The 15940-nt window shown below is 42.7% G+C and overlaps 1 protein-coding gene across 1 annotated transcript in view; it reads right to left on the reverse strand.

Annotated features, from left to right (window-relative positions):
• The window catches only part of sclt1 (sodium channel and clathrin linker 1), a 38610-nt gene extending 22727 nt beyond the window's left edge, over positions 1-15883 (reverse strand). Inside the window, exons 1-14 of the mRNA XM_083764932.1 lie at positions 15838-15883; positions 15303-15353; positions 15124-15179; positions 13274-13326; positions 12249-12321; positions 11245-11300; positions 8844-8994; positions 7167-7289; positions 5952-6017; positions 4882-4952; positions 3886-3976; positions 3482-3573; positions 2696-2873; positions 2177-2275 (exon numbers count right to left, since the gene is read on the reverse strand). Coding sequence (XP_083621058.1) covers positions 2177-2275; positions 2696-2873; positions 3482-3573; positions 3886-3976; positions 4882-4952; positions 5952-6017; positions 7167-7289; positions 8844-8994; positions 11245-11300; positions 12249-12321; positions 13274-13326; positions 15124-15179; positions 15303-15342 — 1149 coding nt within the window. The 5' untranslated portion in view covers positions 15343-15353; positions 15838-15883. The remainder of the gene's footprint in view (positions 1-2176; positions 2276-2695; positions 2874-3481; positions 3574-3885; positions 3977-4881; positions 4953-5951; positions 6018-7166; positions 7290-8843; positions 8995-11244; positions 11301-12248; positions 12322-13273; positions 13327-15123; positions 15180-15302; positions 15354-15837) is intronic.
• Between the last annotated feature and the right edge of the window lie 57 nt (positions 15884-15940).

Consider the following 15940-nt stretch of genomic DNA (forward strand, 5'->3'; position numbering starts at 1 on the left):
TGACACTATGCCAGGCTAACCAGCGATCCGACACAGGGGTAAGGGGTTGACACTATGCCAGGCTAACCAGCGATCCGACACAGGGGTAAGGGGTTGACACTATGCCAGGCTAACCAGCGATCCGACACAGGGGTAAGGGGTTGACACTATGCCAGGCTAATCAGCGATCCGACACAGGGGTAAGGGGTTGACACTAGTGATGCACCGAATATTCGGCAGCAGAAAATATTCGGCAGAAAATGGCTAAAAATGCATTTATAATGCAATTAATGCATTCAAAAGAGCTGAATAAATGTTTTATGGACCCCTAATTGTGATTATTATTAAGTTAGGTTTTGCCATAACCATTTATTTTGCCATAAATCAGGTAGCTTTAACCCATTCTGAACGGGCACCCATTTTGGTGTCAGCATCATGTTATGCTTTAGCTATTGAAAAATAGCAGATCTACAAGCTCGCACCGAGTAGCGCGATACAAGCTTGTAGGTCTGCTATTTTTGAAAAATCAGACCAGTGTGTGTCCAGTGGAAACCTCGTATGAATCTGATCTCAGGTCAGAATGGGTTAAGGTACGGCAATGGTAGGCAAAAATATATATAATATTAATCATATTCGGTATTCGGTTTTCGGCCAACTGTTTCCTATATTCGGTGTCGGCCAAGAATGTCCCTTTCGGTGAATCCCTAGTTGACACTATGGTAGGTAAATAACATGTTGGGACATGTGGAGTTGGCTTTGAAGTTGCCCAAACTGCAAGTGCACATTTGAGTGAGGAGTCTGCTAAACACAACACGAGATATATAGCTAGATAGCTATAAACACAACACGAGATATATAGCTAGATAGCTATAAACACAACACCAGATATATAGCTAGATAGCTATAAACACAACACCAGATATATAGCTAGATAGCTATAAACACAACACGAGATATATAGCTAGATAGCTATAAACACAACACCAGATATATAGCTAGATAGCTATAAACACAACACCAGATATATAGCTAGATAGCTATAAACACAACATGAGATATATAGCTAGATAGCTATAAACACAACATGAGATATATAGCTAGATAGCTATAAACACAACATGAGATATATAGCTAGATAGCTATAAACACAACATGAGGTATATAGCTAGATAGCTATAAACACAACACGAGATATATAGCTAGATAGCTATAAACACAACACAAGATATATAGCTAGATAGCTATAAACACAACATGAGATGTATAGCTAGATAGCTATAAACACAACATGAGATATATAGCTAGATAGCTATAAACACAACATGAGGTATATAGCTAGATAGCTATAAACAAAACACAACACGAGATATATAGCTAGATAGCTATAAACACAACACAAGATATATAGCTAGATAGCTATAAACACAACATGAGATGTATAGCTAGATAGCTATAAACACAACATGAGATATATAGCTAGATAGCTATAAACACAACATGAGATGTATAGCTAGATAGCTATAAACACAACATGAGATATATAGCTAGATAGCTATAAACACAACATGAGATATATAGCTAGATAGCTATAAACACAACATGAGATATATAGCTAGATAGCTATAAACACAACACAAGATATATAGCTAGATAGCTATAAACACAACATGAGATGTATAGCTAGATAGCTATAAACACAACATGAGATGTATAGCTAGATAGCTATAAACACAACATGAGATATATAGCTAGATAGCTATAAACACAACATGAGATATATAGCTAGATAGCTATAAACACAACATGAGATATATAGCTAGATAGCTATAAACACAACACAAGATATATAGCTAGATAGCTATAAACACAACATGAGATGTATAGCTAGATAGCTATAAACACAACATGAGATGTATAGCTAGATAGCTATAAACACAACATGAGATATATAGCTAGATAGCTATAAACACAACATGAGATATATAGCTAGATAGCTATAAACACAACATGAGATGTATAGCTAGATAGCTATAAACACAACATGAGATATATAGCTATATAAACACAACATGAGATGTATAGCTAGATAAACACAACATGGAAACACGACACTGGTATTGGTATCGGCTAACACAGAAATTGAGGGATCGGATGGGAAGCGGGACAACCCTAATTGAACTATAGGAGGAACTCTCACCTCTTTCCTGGTGTGGACCGCAGCATCCTGGATCAGCTGCTTGATGCTGTCCTTGGTCTTCTCCAGCTCATCACACCTCTGCTTCTCTCTCAGAAAGGCCTACAGGGGTATCAAGATGTGCAGCCATGACGTGACGTGAGAAGACAGTTTTCTGAAAAAGCTATGTTTCTGTGTCAGTCGTTCTTCGATTTTCCAAAAATAGCAGACCTACAAGCTCGTAGCGCGCCACTCGGTGGCGTGCTATGAGCTATGAGCTATGAGCTATGAGCTTTTGTACTGTTCTTTATGAACTTTTTAAATCAATGAACTCTTCCTACAGGAAAGGATTCCAAATAAGCCAGCTGGCTTCTTCCCTTCCTTGCATTGTATTTTTGTTCTTTGATATGTTATTGTCTATTTTTTGTACTACATGCTAAATAAATAATCCTAAAACCTAAAACCTAACATAATGCTAACACCAAAAGGGGTTCCCGCCCAAAATGGGTTAAAAAAGGGGGGGAAATAGAAAGACCAAATCACCTGATCTTTCTGTAACGTGGCCTCTTCGGTGAGCTGGACGCTGTCACGGACTTTGCTCAGGGCCTCGTAGCGCTGCTCCTCCAGGGAGGCGCATCGCCCCTGGAGCTCCCCCACCTGCCTCTCCCACACCGCCTGCTCCCTGCGCCCCGCCTCAGCCTCCTGAGACGCTGCTTTCAGCCTGAGGACGGAGGGGAGGGGAGGAGAAATTAGGGATGCCGCCGATTATACTGATTATAAAACTGGAACCATCAAAGCATGCACTCAACATATCATGGTTATGTGACCATGGCATGTGCATAATATAAAATCTTAAGTTTTATCTGATATTGATTAAAAGAAAACAGGGGTGGGTTCAATTAATCGATTATTAATCGGCAGAGCTGTCGACTATTCGATTTGGCTGATGGTCACTTTCTGGCATCCCTAGTAGAAACCAGGGAGACCAGAGTTGCCTGGTCGTAAGAAACTTTCTATGAGAGTATGTAGTAAATGTTAAGGCCCCAGTCTAACATTTTTGCATACAAATTAAAAAAAACATGCTTCTCTGTGACCTCCTGGACACCTAGTGTCATTTTGTTCAGTCGAACACAGTTTCATTTCTGACTTTTTTCTGATTTCATTAAAAACATTTTTTTCTGATTTCATTAAAAACGACGCCAATATAGGAATTGCATCGCACTGTGTGTGCACTGTGCAAAGGGGCCTTTGCACTTTCTTTCACAGCTAACCGAGCCAACAATGGACAGACGAACAGTGAGGGGTGCTGCTGCTGCGTGGCGTGTTCACCTGGCTTCCAGCTGACTCAGGGCCGACTGAAGCTGTTGTAGTCTGCGGTCGGAGGCCTCCTCCCGGCCCTGAGCCTCTGCTGCGTCTTCCTCCTGAGAACACACAGACGCACGGTACCGCACGGTCCAGATGAGATGTTGACTTGTACCCATTAAGAACTACGTTCGATTCTGCAAAATGTCCTCTAAATCATGATTGTTTCTATGTCAGTGGTGCTCAAACTATTTCATGTCAAGGACCCCAGAAATTATATGTAATTGGCCGCAAACCCCCATTTGAAAACATGTTGTTCCATGGGTTCATCAGACCAGTGTGTGTCCAGTGGAAACCTCGTGTGAATCTGATCTCAGGTCAGAATGGGTTAAAAAGGTAACGTCAGAGAGAGAATCATGTCTAAATCTCACCCGTCTGTGCATCTGATCCTGGACGCTCTGCAGCAGCTTGGTCATCTCCTCCACCTTGGCGGTGGCCGTCCTCAGCTCCGTCTTGGCCTGCCTGTAAAGCACGGCACGGGAGACAGACGTGGCAACAACCAGACAGGCAGCTTTAATATGGTACCACAGCACCTCAAAGGCCCTTAAAACAAGACTCCAGACCTCCCAAAACAAACTGGTCAGGCTCCTACTTGGCCTCACCCCCCGAACCCACCTCACCCCTGCCCACTTTGACAGGCTGCAATAGATTAGGCTCCCTTGAGCCTTTTAAAAAAAATAGTTCAACTAGCCACAACTACATTGACACGTTGTGAGCTTGTAGATCAACAATTGGAACTATTTCAAATGTTTTTTTATTTTTTCAAAATAGTAAAAAAAATAGCAAATACGTTTAGGCAGATGGGGTAAGATATACTGTAGCCCCTACAGTCTAGACTCTAGTCTAGACAACTGGGAGACAGTTAGTGCAGGAGAAAACATTTTTAACCTGGGAACGATTCTACAAATGTCTTCTAAATCGTGACAGTTTTCTGAAAAAACCCTATGTTTCTATGTCAGTCGTTCTCAAACATTGTCATGTCAAGGACCCCCGAGATTATATGTAATCTAAATATTATGTCACAATAAAAAAAAAATAGCAGACCTACAAGCTCTATGAGCTTGTGTAGATCTGCTATTTTTCAACAGCTAAAAGGACAACATAATAATGCTTAAAACACCAAAAGGGGTTCCCGCCCAGAATGGGTTAAACCATTTTGGTGTTAGCATCATGTTATGCTTTAGCTATTGAAAAATAGCAGATCTACAAGCTCATAGCTTGTAGATCTGCTATTTTTGTAAAAATCGAAGAACCACTGACATAGAAACATAGCTTTTTCAGAAAACTGTCAGGATGTAGAAGACATGTTTAGAATCTGATCTCAGGTCAGAATGGGTTAATATGCAATTATCAGCCTGCCGGTATACCTGAGCTGGCCTCGCAGATCCTCCATCTCCGTGCTCTGCTCCGTCACCGTCTTGAGGAACTGCTGGTTGGTCTGCGTGTGGCACGACAGACAGGAACGCAGGGAGTGAGGCATGGCTCAGAACAAAACAAGCGCCCCTTAATCTTCACAACATGTAAAAGCTGCTTTCCTTTCCCTAAACTTTCTCCCTCCGCAAACTTTATTATGCCGTCCCTTGGGCACAAACTCTTAAGTTTTCATTCAGCACACCGGTGCAAGGTCTCTTGCTCTCTCTCTCATACACACAGACACACACACACACAAGCAAGAGGCTGCTAGTATGAAAAGTCAGAGAGAGAATGTAAGCTCAAGGCTTGCCCTCTCATTAAAATTGCATCAGAAGGATATAGTATTACTTTTGTTTTCCTCACATACATTGTATGGTGCTGCTACGATTAGGTGGAAAGCATTATGCAAGGTGTTGAATAATAATTATGTGCAACCTGGCTCTAATCCTTTAGCTTACTTATATATATATATATATATATATATATAATATTATATTATCCTTTATTAGCTTACAGGAGCATTTACCAGTAGTTCTGTTTGTAATATACCATACTCTCAAGAGGCAAAATCAATCAACACAGGATTTGACTGTGTGTATGTTGGTGTGTGCGAGAGAGAGAGGGGGGGGGGGGGGGGAGAGAGGGGGAGACGGAGAGAGGGAGAGAGGGAGAGAGGGAGAGAGGGGGAGAGAGAGAGAGAGAGAGAGAGAGAGAGAGAGAGAGAGAGAGAGAGGGAGATAGAGGGAGAGGTGTAATCTTGTGATTTACCAAACACACACATCCACAAAAGAAGGGACGCGCACACACATGCAGTGTGCACGCACGCACCATAAATAGAGAACATTATGCAGACCATTGCACAATAAAAGACAGGTCTCTCCGTGGCTAGCAGTGATAAACAGAAGTTCACAGACAAGAGATCCATTTAAAATATTAGAAGGGGATTAATCTCAGAGAGACGGTGATCCCACGGCTAATCGCAGGGCAATCATTGAACACGGTTTTAAGTGGCTATCTCACGTACGGATTCCAGTTTCTGATTAGCCCCTTGCAGCTTCTGGGTGTGCTGCTGCAATTGGACAAGTTGATCCTGTGGAGCGGAGAAAAAGGGAGACACTCAATATAACACAGAGAACTGCTCGTAATTATGGCGCTCTTCTAATGTGAATTAAACAGACGTTCAATATCTTGTAATGCATTTAAAAATGAATCAATCCCAATCATGATCTCCCCATTCCCTGCGTTTTTTTATGCCAGTCTTTTACCTGCTTGATAAGAATAGCTAACAAGCTTTTTTCTTTTATAGTGTTTTTTTACAAATGTTTTGTACTAGCTTTTCATCTTGACATGCAGCCCTGTTGGCAGGTTACAATTCACCCTTTGACAAAGGGTGAATTAGAACAGCACCACAAACAATATAGGTGAACAAATATATATACTGTACTCATGCTGTACTACTGTGCTGTACAAGCCCTCCTCCCATGGCCTGTGTGTGTGTGTGTGTGTGTGTGTGTGTGTGTGTGTGTGTGTGTGGCTGCGCAACAGTGACACTTGGTGGTCAACAAACACCATTTCCGTACTCGGACGGACACAGGGACAGCCCAAGCCAGCCTGGGACACACATTGCTGTGTATCGGAGTGGCTAGCAGCACTCAAAAAACATCAACAAGAGGATACATGGCATAGTACAAAGTTGCATGTCATATCCACAATGTCTGAAAAATAACAAAAGGTGAAGGCGCCATCAAATGAAAAGCTAAATGATGAAGACTAAGACCATGGAGTGAAATGTAGTCAGTGGTATCTAGAGCAGAGGTGTGCATTAGAGGTGGTCCGCCACCGATCAGTGATTTACCCGATCGAAATTGGTATAAAAGTCAATCAGATATATATAGTTAGTATAATATCGTTTTGCATCTTTGTGACAGGCCTAAACATTCGCCAGGGAACAGTTTTGAGTCGACGTCGGTTTTGACATACCGGTAATCACTTTGGTGAAGTATTCAAATGCTCCCCTTACGCACAAGATCGGCATCGGCCCGATCCCAAAAAAAGGTTTGACGTGCGGAAATCACCCGTTGCTCCCGAACATGCGTTGGTCCGACATGCGCCGATTCTGTGCTTGCGGTTAGGGTTAGGTTAGGGGTTCTATTGATACCAATACAGTATGTCAGAACTAAAGCCTGTACCCTCCCAGATAAGATCACCTCTAGTGTGCATGTCATCCATACAGTCCTACCTTGATCTGCTGCCCCTGGGCAGCGTGGAGGTGGCCATCGGAGGCCGTGCTCTGGCAGAGCTGCTGGAGTCTGTCCACCTCCTGGGTGGCAGTGTGCCACAGCTCTACGGCCCGCTCACGCTCCTATAGAACCCACAGAACCAGCACCATGTGTCAGGTCCACAGAGAGACTATAGCACCCACACAACCACCACCATGTGTCAGGTTCACAGAGAGACTATAGACCCCACACAACCACCACCATGTGTCAGGTTCACAGAGAGAGAGGGCATGTACCAATAGTACCCACACAACCACCATGTGTCAGGTTCACAGAGAGAGAGGGCATGTACCTATCTATTCAGTATGTTAGCTGTGACGTGAGCGCCCCCTCCTGAGATACTTCCGGGTCCTACTTTTGTGTCCCCATGGAGTTATACTGTGACGTTCCGTCGGACTAAATCCGAGACGAAAACAACCACGAAAGTCTCATTTTACCGCTTTCCTCGTAACAACAAAGCTGCCCTGCTCTCCCAAATCTGGCTGTGACAGCGTCTGCCCCACATGGAATACTATCGCCATTTTATTTCATTGTGTCAACTAAATCCTCATTAATGCAAACTAGATTCAACATACCAAAGCCTGCACACATTCTAAATATGCCCCCGAAATATTTTACAGAGCAAATGGACTGTTGCCACCTTCAATAATAATGATAATAATAGTTTTTATTGTCTCCAGATCATATATTTTTCTTATCATGGACACTTGTACAAAACATTATTAATTCTACTCGAGTTAGAAGCATTAGGACCCATTTTAACCCTCAATGGCTTCCTTTCTGAAAAATAACGTCATTGTAAAAAGATTCACGCTTTTAGATATTCTATTTACAATGAGATGCGGACGGGAGCTGGTGCCACTTGGACCCGGACGTAACGTGGCACTACAAAATGACGTCGGACTAAAATACTGAATAGCACCCACACAACAACCACCATGTGTAAGGTCCACAGAGAGAGAGAGGGCATGGCAAGGGATTTCAGTAGATTCAGTAGATTTGCTGTGGTCTGGGGTTTTCTGGCTCAAAACACGTGCTTTGATTTCACCGTGGACTGTGATGTAAGAGTCCACGAATCCCATATAATGGATGACGTTACAATTTGCCAGCAGATGTCACTGTTGAGGCCCGTTTGGCCGTTTTCATTGCAGCTCAAAAGGCTTCAGAACGCATATAGAATACACCACCAGACCACAGAAAATCCACTGAATGTTCAAAGTGCACTTCAGGTTGTGTGGGTGTAAGTGAGGTTATAAAATCTAAAAGAAAAACGAAAACGAAATGGAAATGAATGTCATGAAACCTTTAACTGCACATCATCAATAACCCATTTTAGGCGGGAACCCCTTTTGGTGTTAGCATTACGTTATGCTTTAGCTATTTAAAAATAGCAGATCTACAAGCTCATAGCGCGCCACCGAGTGGCGCGCTATGAGCTTGTAGGTCTGCTATTTTTGAAAAATCAAAGAACGACTGACATAGAAACATAGCTTTTTCAGAAAACTGTCATTTTCAAACAGACATTTTTAGAATCTGATCTCAGGTCAGAATGGGATAATACATGCAGACTGGCAACATAATTATTCACGCGTGTCGTGTTGTGCTGTGTCTTGTTGTGTGCATATGATTTGTGTGACCTGTCCAGAGAGCTGGATCTGTTCCTGCAGGTTCCTGATAACTCCATCGTCCTCCATGGTGCTTCCTCCCTCCACTCCTCCTCCTCCTCCTGAAGCCACGGGCAGAGCCTGCAGCTGCCTCTCCACAGCCTCCCTCAGCTCTGCATGCAGCCTGTGGATCAGAGGGAGGACACTTCATACATATAGACTCTAATGTTTTCCTTAACCCAGTCTGACCTGAGATCAGATTCATACGAGGTTTCCGCCGGGGACACACTGGTCTGATTAACCCATTCTGAACTGAGATCAGATTCTAAAAATGTCAGTCGTTCTTCGTTTTTTTTCAAAAATAGCAGACCTACAAGCTCGTATCGCGCCACTCGGTGGCGCGATATGAGCTTGTAGATCTGCTATTTTTCAATAGATAAAGCATAACATGATGCTAACACCAAAATGGGTGCCCGGTCAGAATGGGTTAACCCAGTCTGACCTGAGATCAGATTCATACGAGGTTTCCGCCGGACACACACTGGTTTGATGAACCCATTCTGACCAGAGATCAGATTCTAAAAATGTCAGTCGCTCTTCGATTTTTCAAAAATAGCAGACCTACAAGCTCGTATCGCGCCACTCGGTGGCGCGATATGAGCTTGTAGATCTGCTATTTTTAAATAGCTAAAGCATAACATGATGCTGACACCCGTTCAGAATGGGTTAACCCAGTCTGACCTGAGATCAGATTCTAAATTCTAAAGCAAAAAGTAGAAGTGGAAATTGGAAATATTCAAGTGAAGTACTAGGAATACCAGTACCTCAAAAAATACAAAAGTACAGTAATTCAGTAAATGTACATACCGATTAGTTACTGTACTTTACACCACAGTTCATACATACAGACCAGTCACAAAGCATGAAAAACAAAAACATGGAAAACTATTTTTTTCAAGGTTATGTACACAGTATGTTGAGATTTAAAAACAAACTAAACCATAATCCTCAAGTCCCCCGGCCAGCCAGCAGTACACAACGTGGTACAGTACAGCACAGACATCATGTTAGCCAATACGGCCACACATTCAGTGACTTTGGTCACATAACTGACAAAAAAAAAAGGAACCCAAATATTAGCCAAGAAAGAATGAAACGAGTGACAGGATCTCTTATGGCAGCCTGACTTAGTTATAAATAATTGATCCACACCACCACCGTTACTTTTGAGACTGACACACACACACACACACACACACACACACACGCTTATTATTTATTCATTATGCGAGCTAGAAAACTAATGAATTAACCCATTTAGACCCGAAGACGATTCTACAAATCCTGACAGTTTCTATGTCAGTGGTGATCGACCTTCGTCATGTCAAGGACCCCCAGAAGTATGTGTATTTGGCTGCGGACCCCCCCCCCCCCCATCTGAAAATATGTAGTTCCAGGGACCCCCCCCCCACAAGCAAAGATACCAGTTAAAAATGTTCGCTGTGAAAGCATTATATTCAAAGATTTGCACCACATTTTCACAATTTTTCAAAAATAGCATGAGCAATAGCTATGACTGAGCTTGTAGATCTGCTATTTTTCAATAGCTAAAGTATAACATAATGCTTAAAACACCAAAAGGGAGGGGCACGGTGGCACAGTTGGTAGTGCTGTCGCCTCACAGCTAGAAGGTCCTGGGTTCGATTCCCGCTGGGGACGCTGTGGGCACTGGTGGCATGTTCCCTCCTCCGCGTCATCAGTGCCCATACCCGAGGCGGGGGTTGGCGATAGGGCCTTTCTGTGTGGAGTTTGCATGTTCTCCCCGTGTCCCTTAGGGTAGATACCCTCACAAAAACATGCCGTAATCCTGGTCTCTAAAACTACCTCCCCCTGGCCAGCCAGGGTGCCTGATGGAGGGGAAAGGAACTGGTCGGAAAAACGTGTCCCTTCCACGCGCTACGTCCGGCCGGGGAAATTCCCCTCTGTCAGGTGAAAAGAAGCAGCTTGGACTCCTCATGCATAGAAGGAGGCATGAGGTCAGTCCGCTGCCCCCCCAGGTTGGCAGAGTGAAAAGAAAACTGGGTTACAAAATCGTGGGATAATTTTTTTTAAGAAAAACAAAAAAACACCAAAAGGGGTTCCCGCCCTGAATGGATTAATGTCGCTGGGTGTGTGTAGCCTTTGGAAAAGAAAGCTCAACAATCCACGGTGACAGGCATGTATTTGGGCCTCCCTCCCGCTGTCTGCTATCTGCCAGCGGTCCGACTGTTTCCTGCCACACAGACGACGTGCATTCTGTTTCCTGCCACCCATAAGACGTGCCTACCTCTCATTCTGTTTCCTGCCACACAGACGACGTGCATTCTGTTTCCTGCCACCCATAAGACGTGCCTACCTCTCATTCTGTTTCCTGCCACACAGACGACGTGCCTACCTCTCATTCTCCTTGACAACCCTCTCCAGTTTCACTCTGACGTCTGTCATCTGCACCTGTGGATTGATTCACATGTGGAGTGGAAAGATTCAGACATTAATTAAAGAATAAGACGAGGGAAGGCCCTGACAAGTTGACACTTTTTAATGCCACTAAGAAATGTTTTGAGGCAAGTGCTCGTGAAAAGGTAAATAAAAATGATTATTTGTTTTTTTTTTACTTTAAGGGCGGGAACCCCTTTTGGTGTTTTAAGCATTATGTTCTACATTAGCCATTGAAAAATAGTATTGTATTTATAGTATTTTAGAAAAATCGTGAAAATGTGGCCCAAATGTTTGAATATATTATTTCAGAGCGAACAGTTTTGAACTCAAATCTTTGCTTCATGGGAGGTCCCTGGAACAAGATATTTTCAGCTGGGGCTCGGCAGGCAATTACATCTATTTTTGGGGGTCCTTGACGTGAAATTGTTTGAGAACGACTGACATGGAAACATTAAACAGGATTTACAAGGCATTTGTAGAATCGTCCTCGGGTCTAAATGGGTTAAGACCAGGAAAGCCTATGCGTTGCCTTTAAAACCAGGAAAGCATCCGTGTCATTTTAGATGTTGCTATGTATATAGCAACAGGAATTGTGTAATTTTTAACTAAACAGGTTACAGGACCCAACCTTATCTTCATAGAACTGGTCCTCACTGATGCTTATGCCTTATTACAAGTTCACACAATTTATGTCCAGTCAGTCTGCATCTCATTGGAGGGCTAAGTTCAGAGACCAATGATATAATTGATGGGGATTCCAGTCCAAGCCAATAGAAACTAGAGCCTCTCTCGTATTCCTGGAAAGTTAGCACACGGCTCAACTAGAATCATTTGATCTTGAAATGATCAAAATAAAATAAAAAGCTTTGAAATCTTGTTTGAAATGACCATTACTGCGAGACTTGGGAGTCTGCATTTGGAAAATGTTATCTTAAGTAGGCTGCAGTCTTCTTCTTTCACCTGGTATGTGTTCAGCTGTTCAGTCATGCCGTCCATGTGTCGGTCGTACTCGGCTATCAGAGGAGCCATAATGCTGAAATGCAGACAGAGTGACACGTTGAACCTGACAGACTATTCTGACATAGCAACAGTAGCATGGCAACAGCAATACCCGAAACAAGCCATTTAGTCAAATATGAACCAACATTGCAGCTATTGAGACACTTAACAATTCATTCTATTAGACATTAGAAGCCTGGTAACTTTGTAATATCAATTTGTACTATTAGTCCACTTGCCAGAATGTGTGAACCTAAACATGTTAACATTTTATGTTAGGAATGTTGAGTATGGGTCCCTAGCATGTAGAAACTGCCAGATGCTAACTTGCACATGTTGAGCAATTTTCATAATTGGCATATGGAATATTGGCATATACCAATATATATATATATATATATTGGCATATACCAACCTATAAAAGGCAAAACATAAATCATGCTTTATGTAGCGCCATGTAATGTGTCAAAATAGGGTGTTTTCCAATCATTAGTTTTGCACAAAACACATTCGTTGGGCTAAAACGGCCATAGCCGTCATCACAAATGTGATGATGTCAGCACATTTGGGCACCATTAACATTTGATGCCAATTATGAAAATTGCTCAAGATGTGAAAGTTAGCATCCGGAAGTTTCTACATGCTGGGGATCCATACTCAAACATTTATACTAGCATAAAACCTTGGTGTACTCAACATGTCCGGGGTCACAATGGGGCTCTATGGGCTGGCAACTAGACTATTATTTATTTTCTACAAGCAGAATGTGAAAAAATAATTTTATTCTAGACATTGCTGCATGCATGCGTGTGTCTGTGTAAAATTGAGAAAACTGAAAAAGTTGCTCTCTCGCGCGCGCGCGCACACACACACACACACACACACACACACACACACACACACACACACACACACACACACACACACACACACACACACACACACACACACACACACACACACACACACACACACACACAGAGTACCTTCTATCCGAGATCCAGGGGGCAGGGGACTGTGCATGCCTCATCTCCTCAACCTGACAGAGAGGAACAGAGTGGAGTAAACACTAGGCCTGAAATGGATGATATTCCATGTTGCGTCATGACTCATGTGCTCCATAACACAGCCAGAGAACACGCAGCGCATTTTAATGCAGCACTCTAATTTGTGTACTACTCGGGCCAATAATAAATTGCTGCGACTTGGGTTTCTTGTCATCTACTTTTCATACAATGTAATGTAATCCATTTGAAAGTTGTGGCAGAAAAGAGAATCTGCACCCAGCACACACGCCTGAACCTTTAAAAGACTGTCCGAGTTGAGCGAGCCTTTTCCCTTTGTTTGTGCGTTGCCCAACGTTGCATCAGGCGCAAACAAATCAGCACCATAATATGTGGAATGGGATATGCCCATATATGGACATAATGATGATGAAATCAGGGCTCCAGATATGGGCATAAAAAAGACATGGAATGAGAGATAGAGAGAAAAGGGACGGAGACAGACCGGTACAGCGCCGGGTACTCTGACAAATCCCCTGACACTGTGACTCAGGCATGTTGGTCGGACTAAAACAATGTGAAAAACTGTGAAAAATGTCAATGAGTTATATTGGTGTGTTTTTTGGCCGCGGGAAGATGTTTACAGTAGGAGGTGCCGAATGTTTAGTAGGGGGTGCACGTGCGTTAGCATGCACCGCAAAATATGCACACGCATTTTCACATGGAAAAGTGGCTTTTACTTTCCCTCTCCACACACATGACAAAGTGACACAGGCAATTAACCACTAGGATATAAGGCACCGATACCGTGATACAGCATATTTATTAGGCCTAGTAACAGAAATCTGTTTTGATTACAATTATTCTTTTTCAGCTCCTGTCCGAGGGGGGGGGGGGGGGGGGGGGGGGGGGGGCTGTGCCTGGGCGAAGGGGGAGCTCCAGACCCCCCACTCCCCTCAGCCATGGAACCGCTTTGTCCCGACCCGACCCATTGGTGTGGTTTGAAAAAGGACACAATCATGTCGCCCTCGATCCGGGGGTCCTGGGATGCAATACTGTACTCAGTACTGTTACTGTATTGTACGTTGTTGAAGTAGGACTCATAAAATGTCCCTGCTGGGACCCATCTAAAAGACCACCCCTGGGTCCCGGGACCAATGACATTTAAAAACCTATTTACATCACTGATAAGGCCACCACCAGCAACTAGTGTCTTCTTCAGCCAGTATAATTTATTGCCTTTAAATTTAAATTAGTGTAGAGCACATGTTATTTCTGTGGATATTCAGTGAAACACATTTCTTTCTACCCCTAATCAGAGATTAAAATGGGGTGCATTTTGCATCCCAAAACGCAGTTTATAGTTAAGGGACGCAATAAAACAAGGACCTCTGCATCCACGGGATGCACTACTGTACTCGGCATATACAGTAAAAAATTATACACACACTAGCTTTAGTTATACTAATGATTTCTTCTTCCGTTTTCTACATGAATATAACATTATAACCATATAAAATGAAATGAGTTAAATGCTGCAATTTGTAAAAATGACCAAATGTTGCTGAAGTGGGACTCATAAAATGTCCCTGGGACTCATCTAAAAGACCATCCCTGCATCCTGGGACTCATTACATTGAAAACCTATTTAAATCACTGATAATACTCTCTGTAACACGACATGACCTGTCATGTGTTCATAACTTCATATTATAGTAAAATGACTGCAGTGACAAGATTATAGTTTAGCTGTGACCATAAACATAAATAAAGCTGTAAACATAAATTATACATTGTCAAGGTCAAGGTGGTTGTTGATCATAACACTATACCTGAGAACGATGTTGTTCATCCTGATATTGGCCGAGGGCGGAGTTCAATCTTTGGACTAAAACACACACACACACACACACACACACACACACACACACACACACACACAGGATTGTGGTTTTTATAGTGTAATTTACTTGAGTTCAATGTTAACTATAGAATCAGAATCCAGACCTACCTTGATCACGCAAAAACTCAACGTCTGACTCTGCGTGCATGGTACCTTATCCTGGACAGACAAAAAGACATTCAAGCTAAAAGATCATCTCTGGCAACCAGCAATATAATAAGGATAACAATTAAATCAAAGCAGGTATGGATGGACAACCTCAACTCTCAGCAAGTTATTGAAAACAGAGACAATTATATTGCATCGACTTTGTTATTGTCGGTTTATTTGTTATTGTATGCACTGTTCGGTTAGTACAATGTTGTTTAGATTATAGAGAATAACCTCCTCGCGTCATTAGAGAAGGACGTCACTTAATGGTGCTGTCTGTCTGTGTATCCTAGCAGGCTAACGACGCTTAGCAATCTCTGCTAACACTGAAACAGCTTGACATAAATGCCTGCTGTGTGTGTGTGTGTGTGCTGACCATAGCGGTGCTGACAGTGACACATTAGCGACGCGTGCACGCTTGGCAGGAGCCTCGCGTCCATTTACACGTCGATAAAAGACACCAAAGCAGTTATATTTAAGTATTATATTAAACCTTTTAAACAAGTCTCTCTCTCTCCGCCGTCCGTTTTGAAACAAACTACAACCAATCACAGTGAAGAGAGTTGCACTTCCGTACTCGTCCCCCTGCCAAACGG

The sequence above is a fragment of the Protomyctophum parallelum genome (assembly GCF_964188405.1).
Source record: "Protomyctophum parallelum genome assembly, chromosome: 5".
NCBI lineage: Eukaryota > Metazoa > Chordata > Actinopteri > Myctophiformes > Myctophidae > Protomyctophum > Protomyctophum parallelum.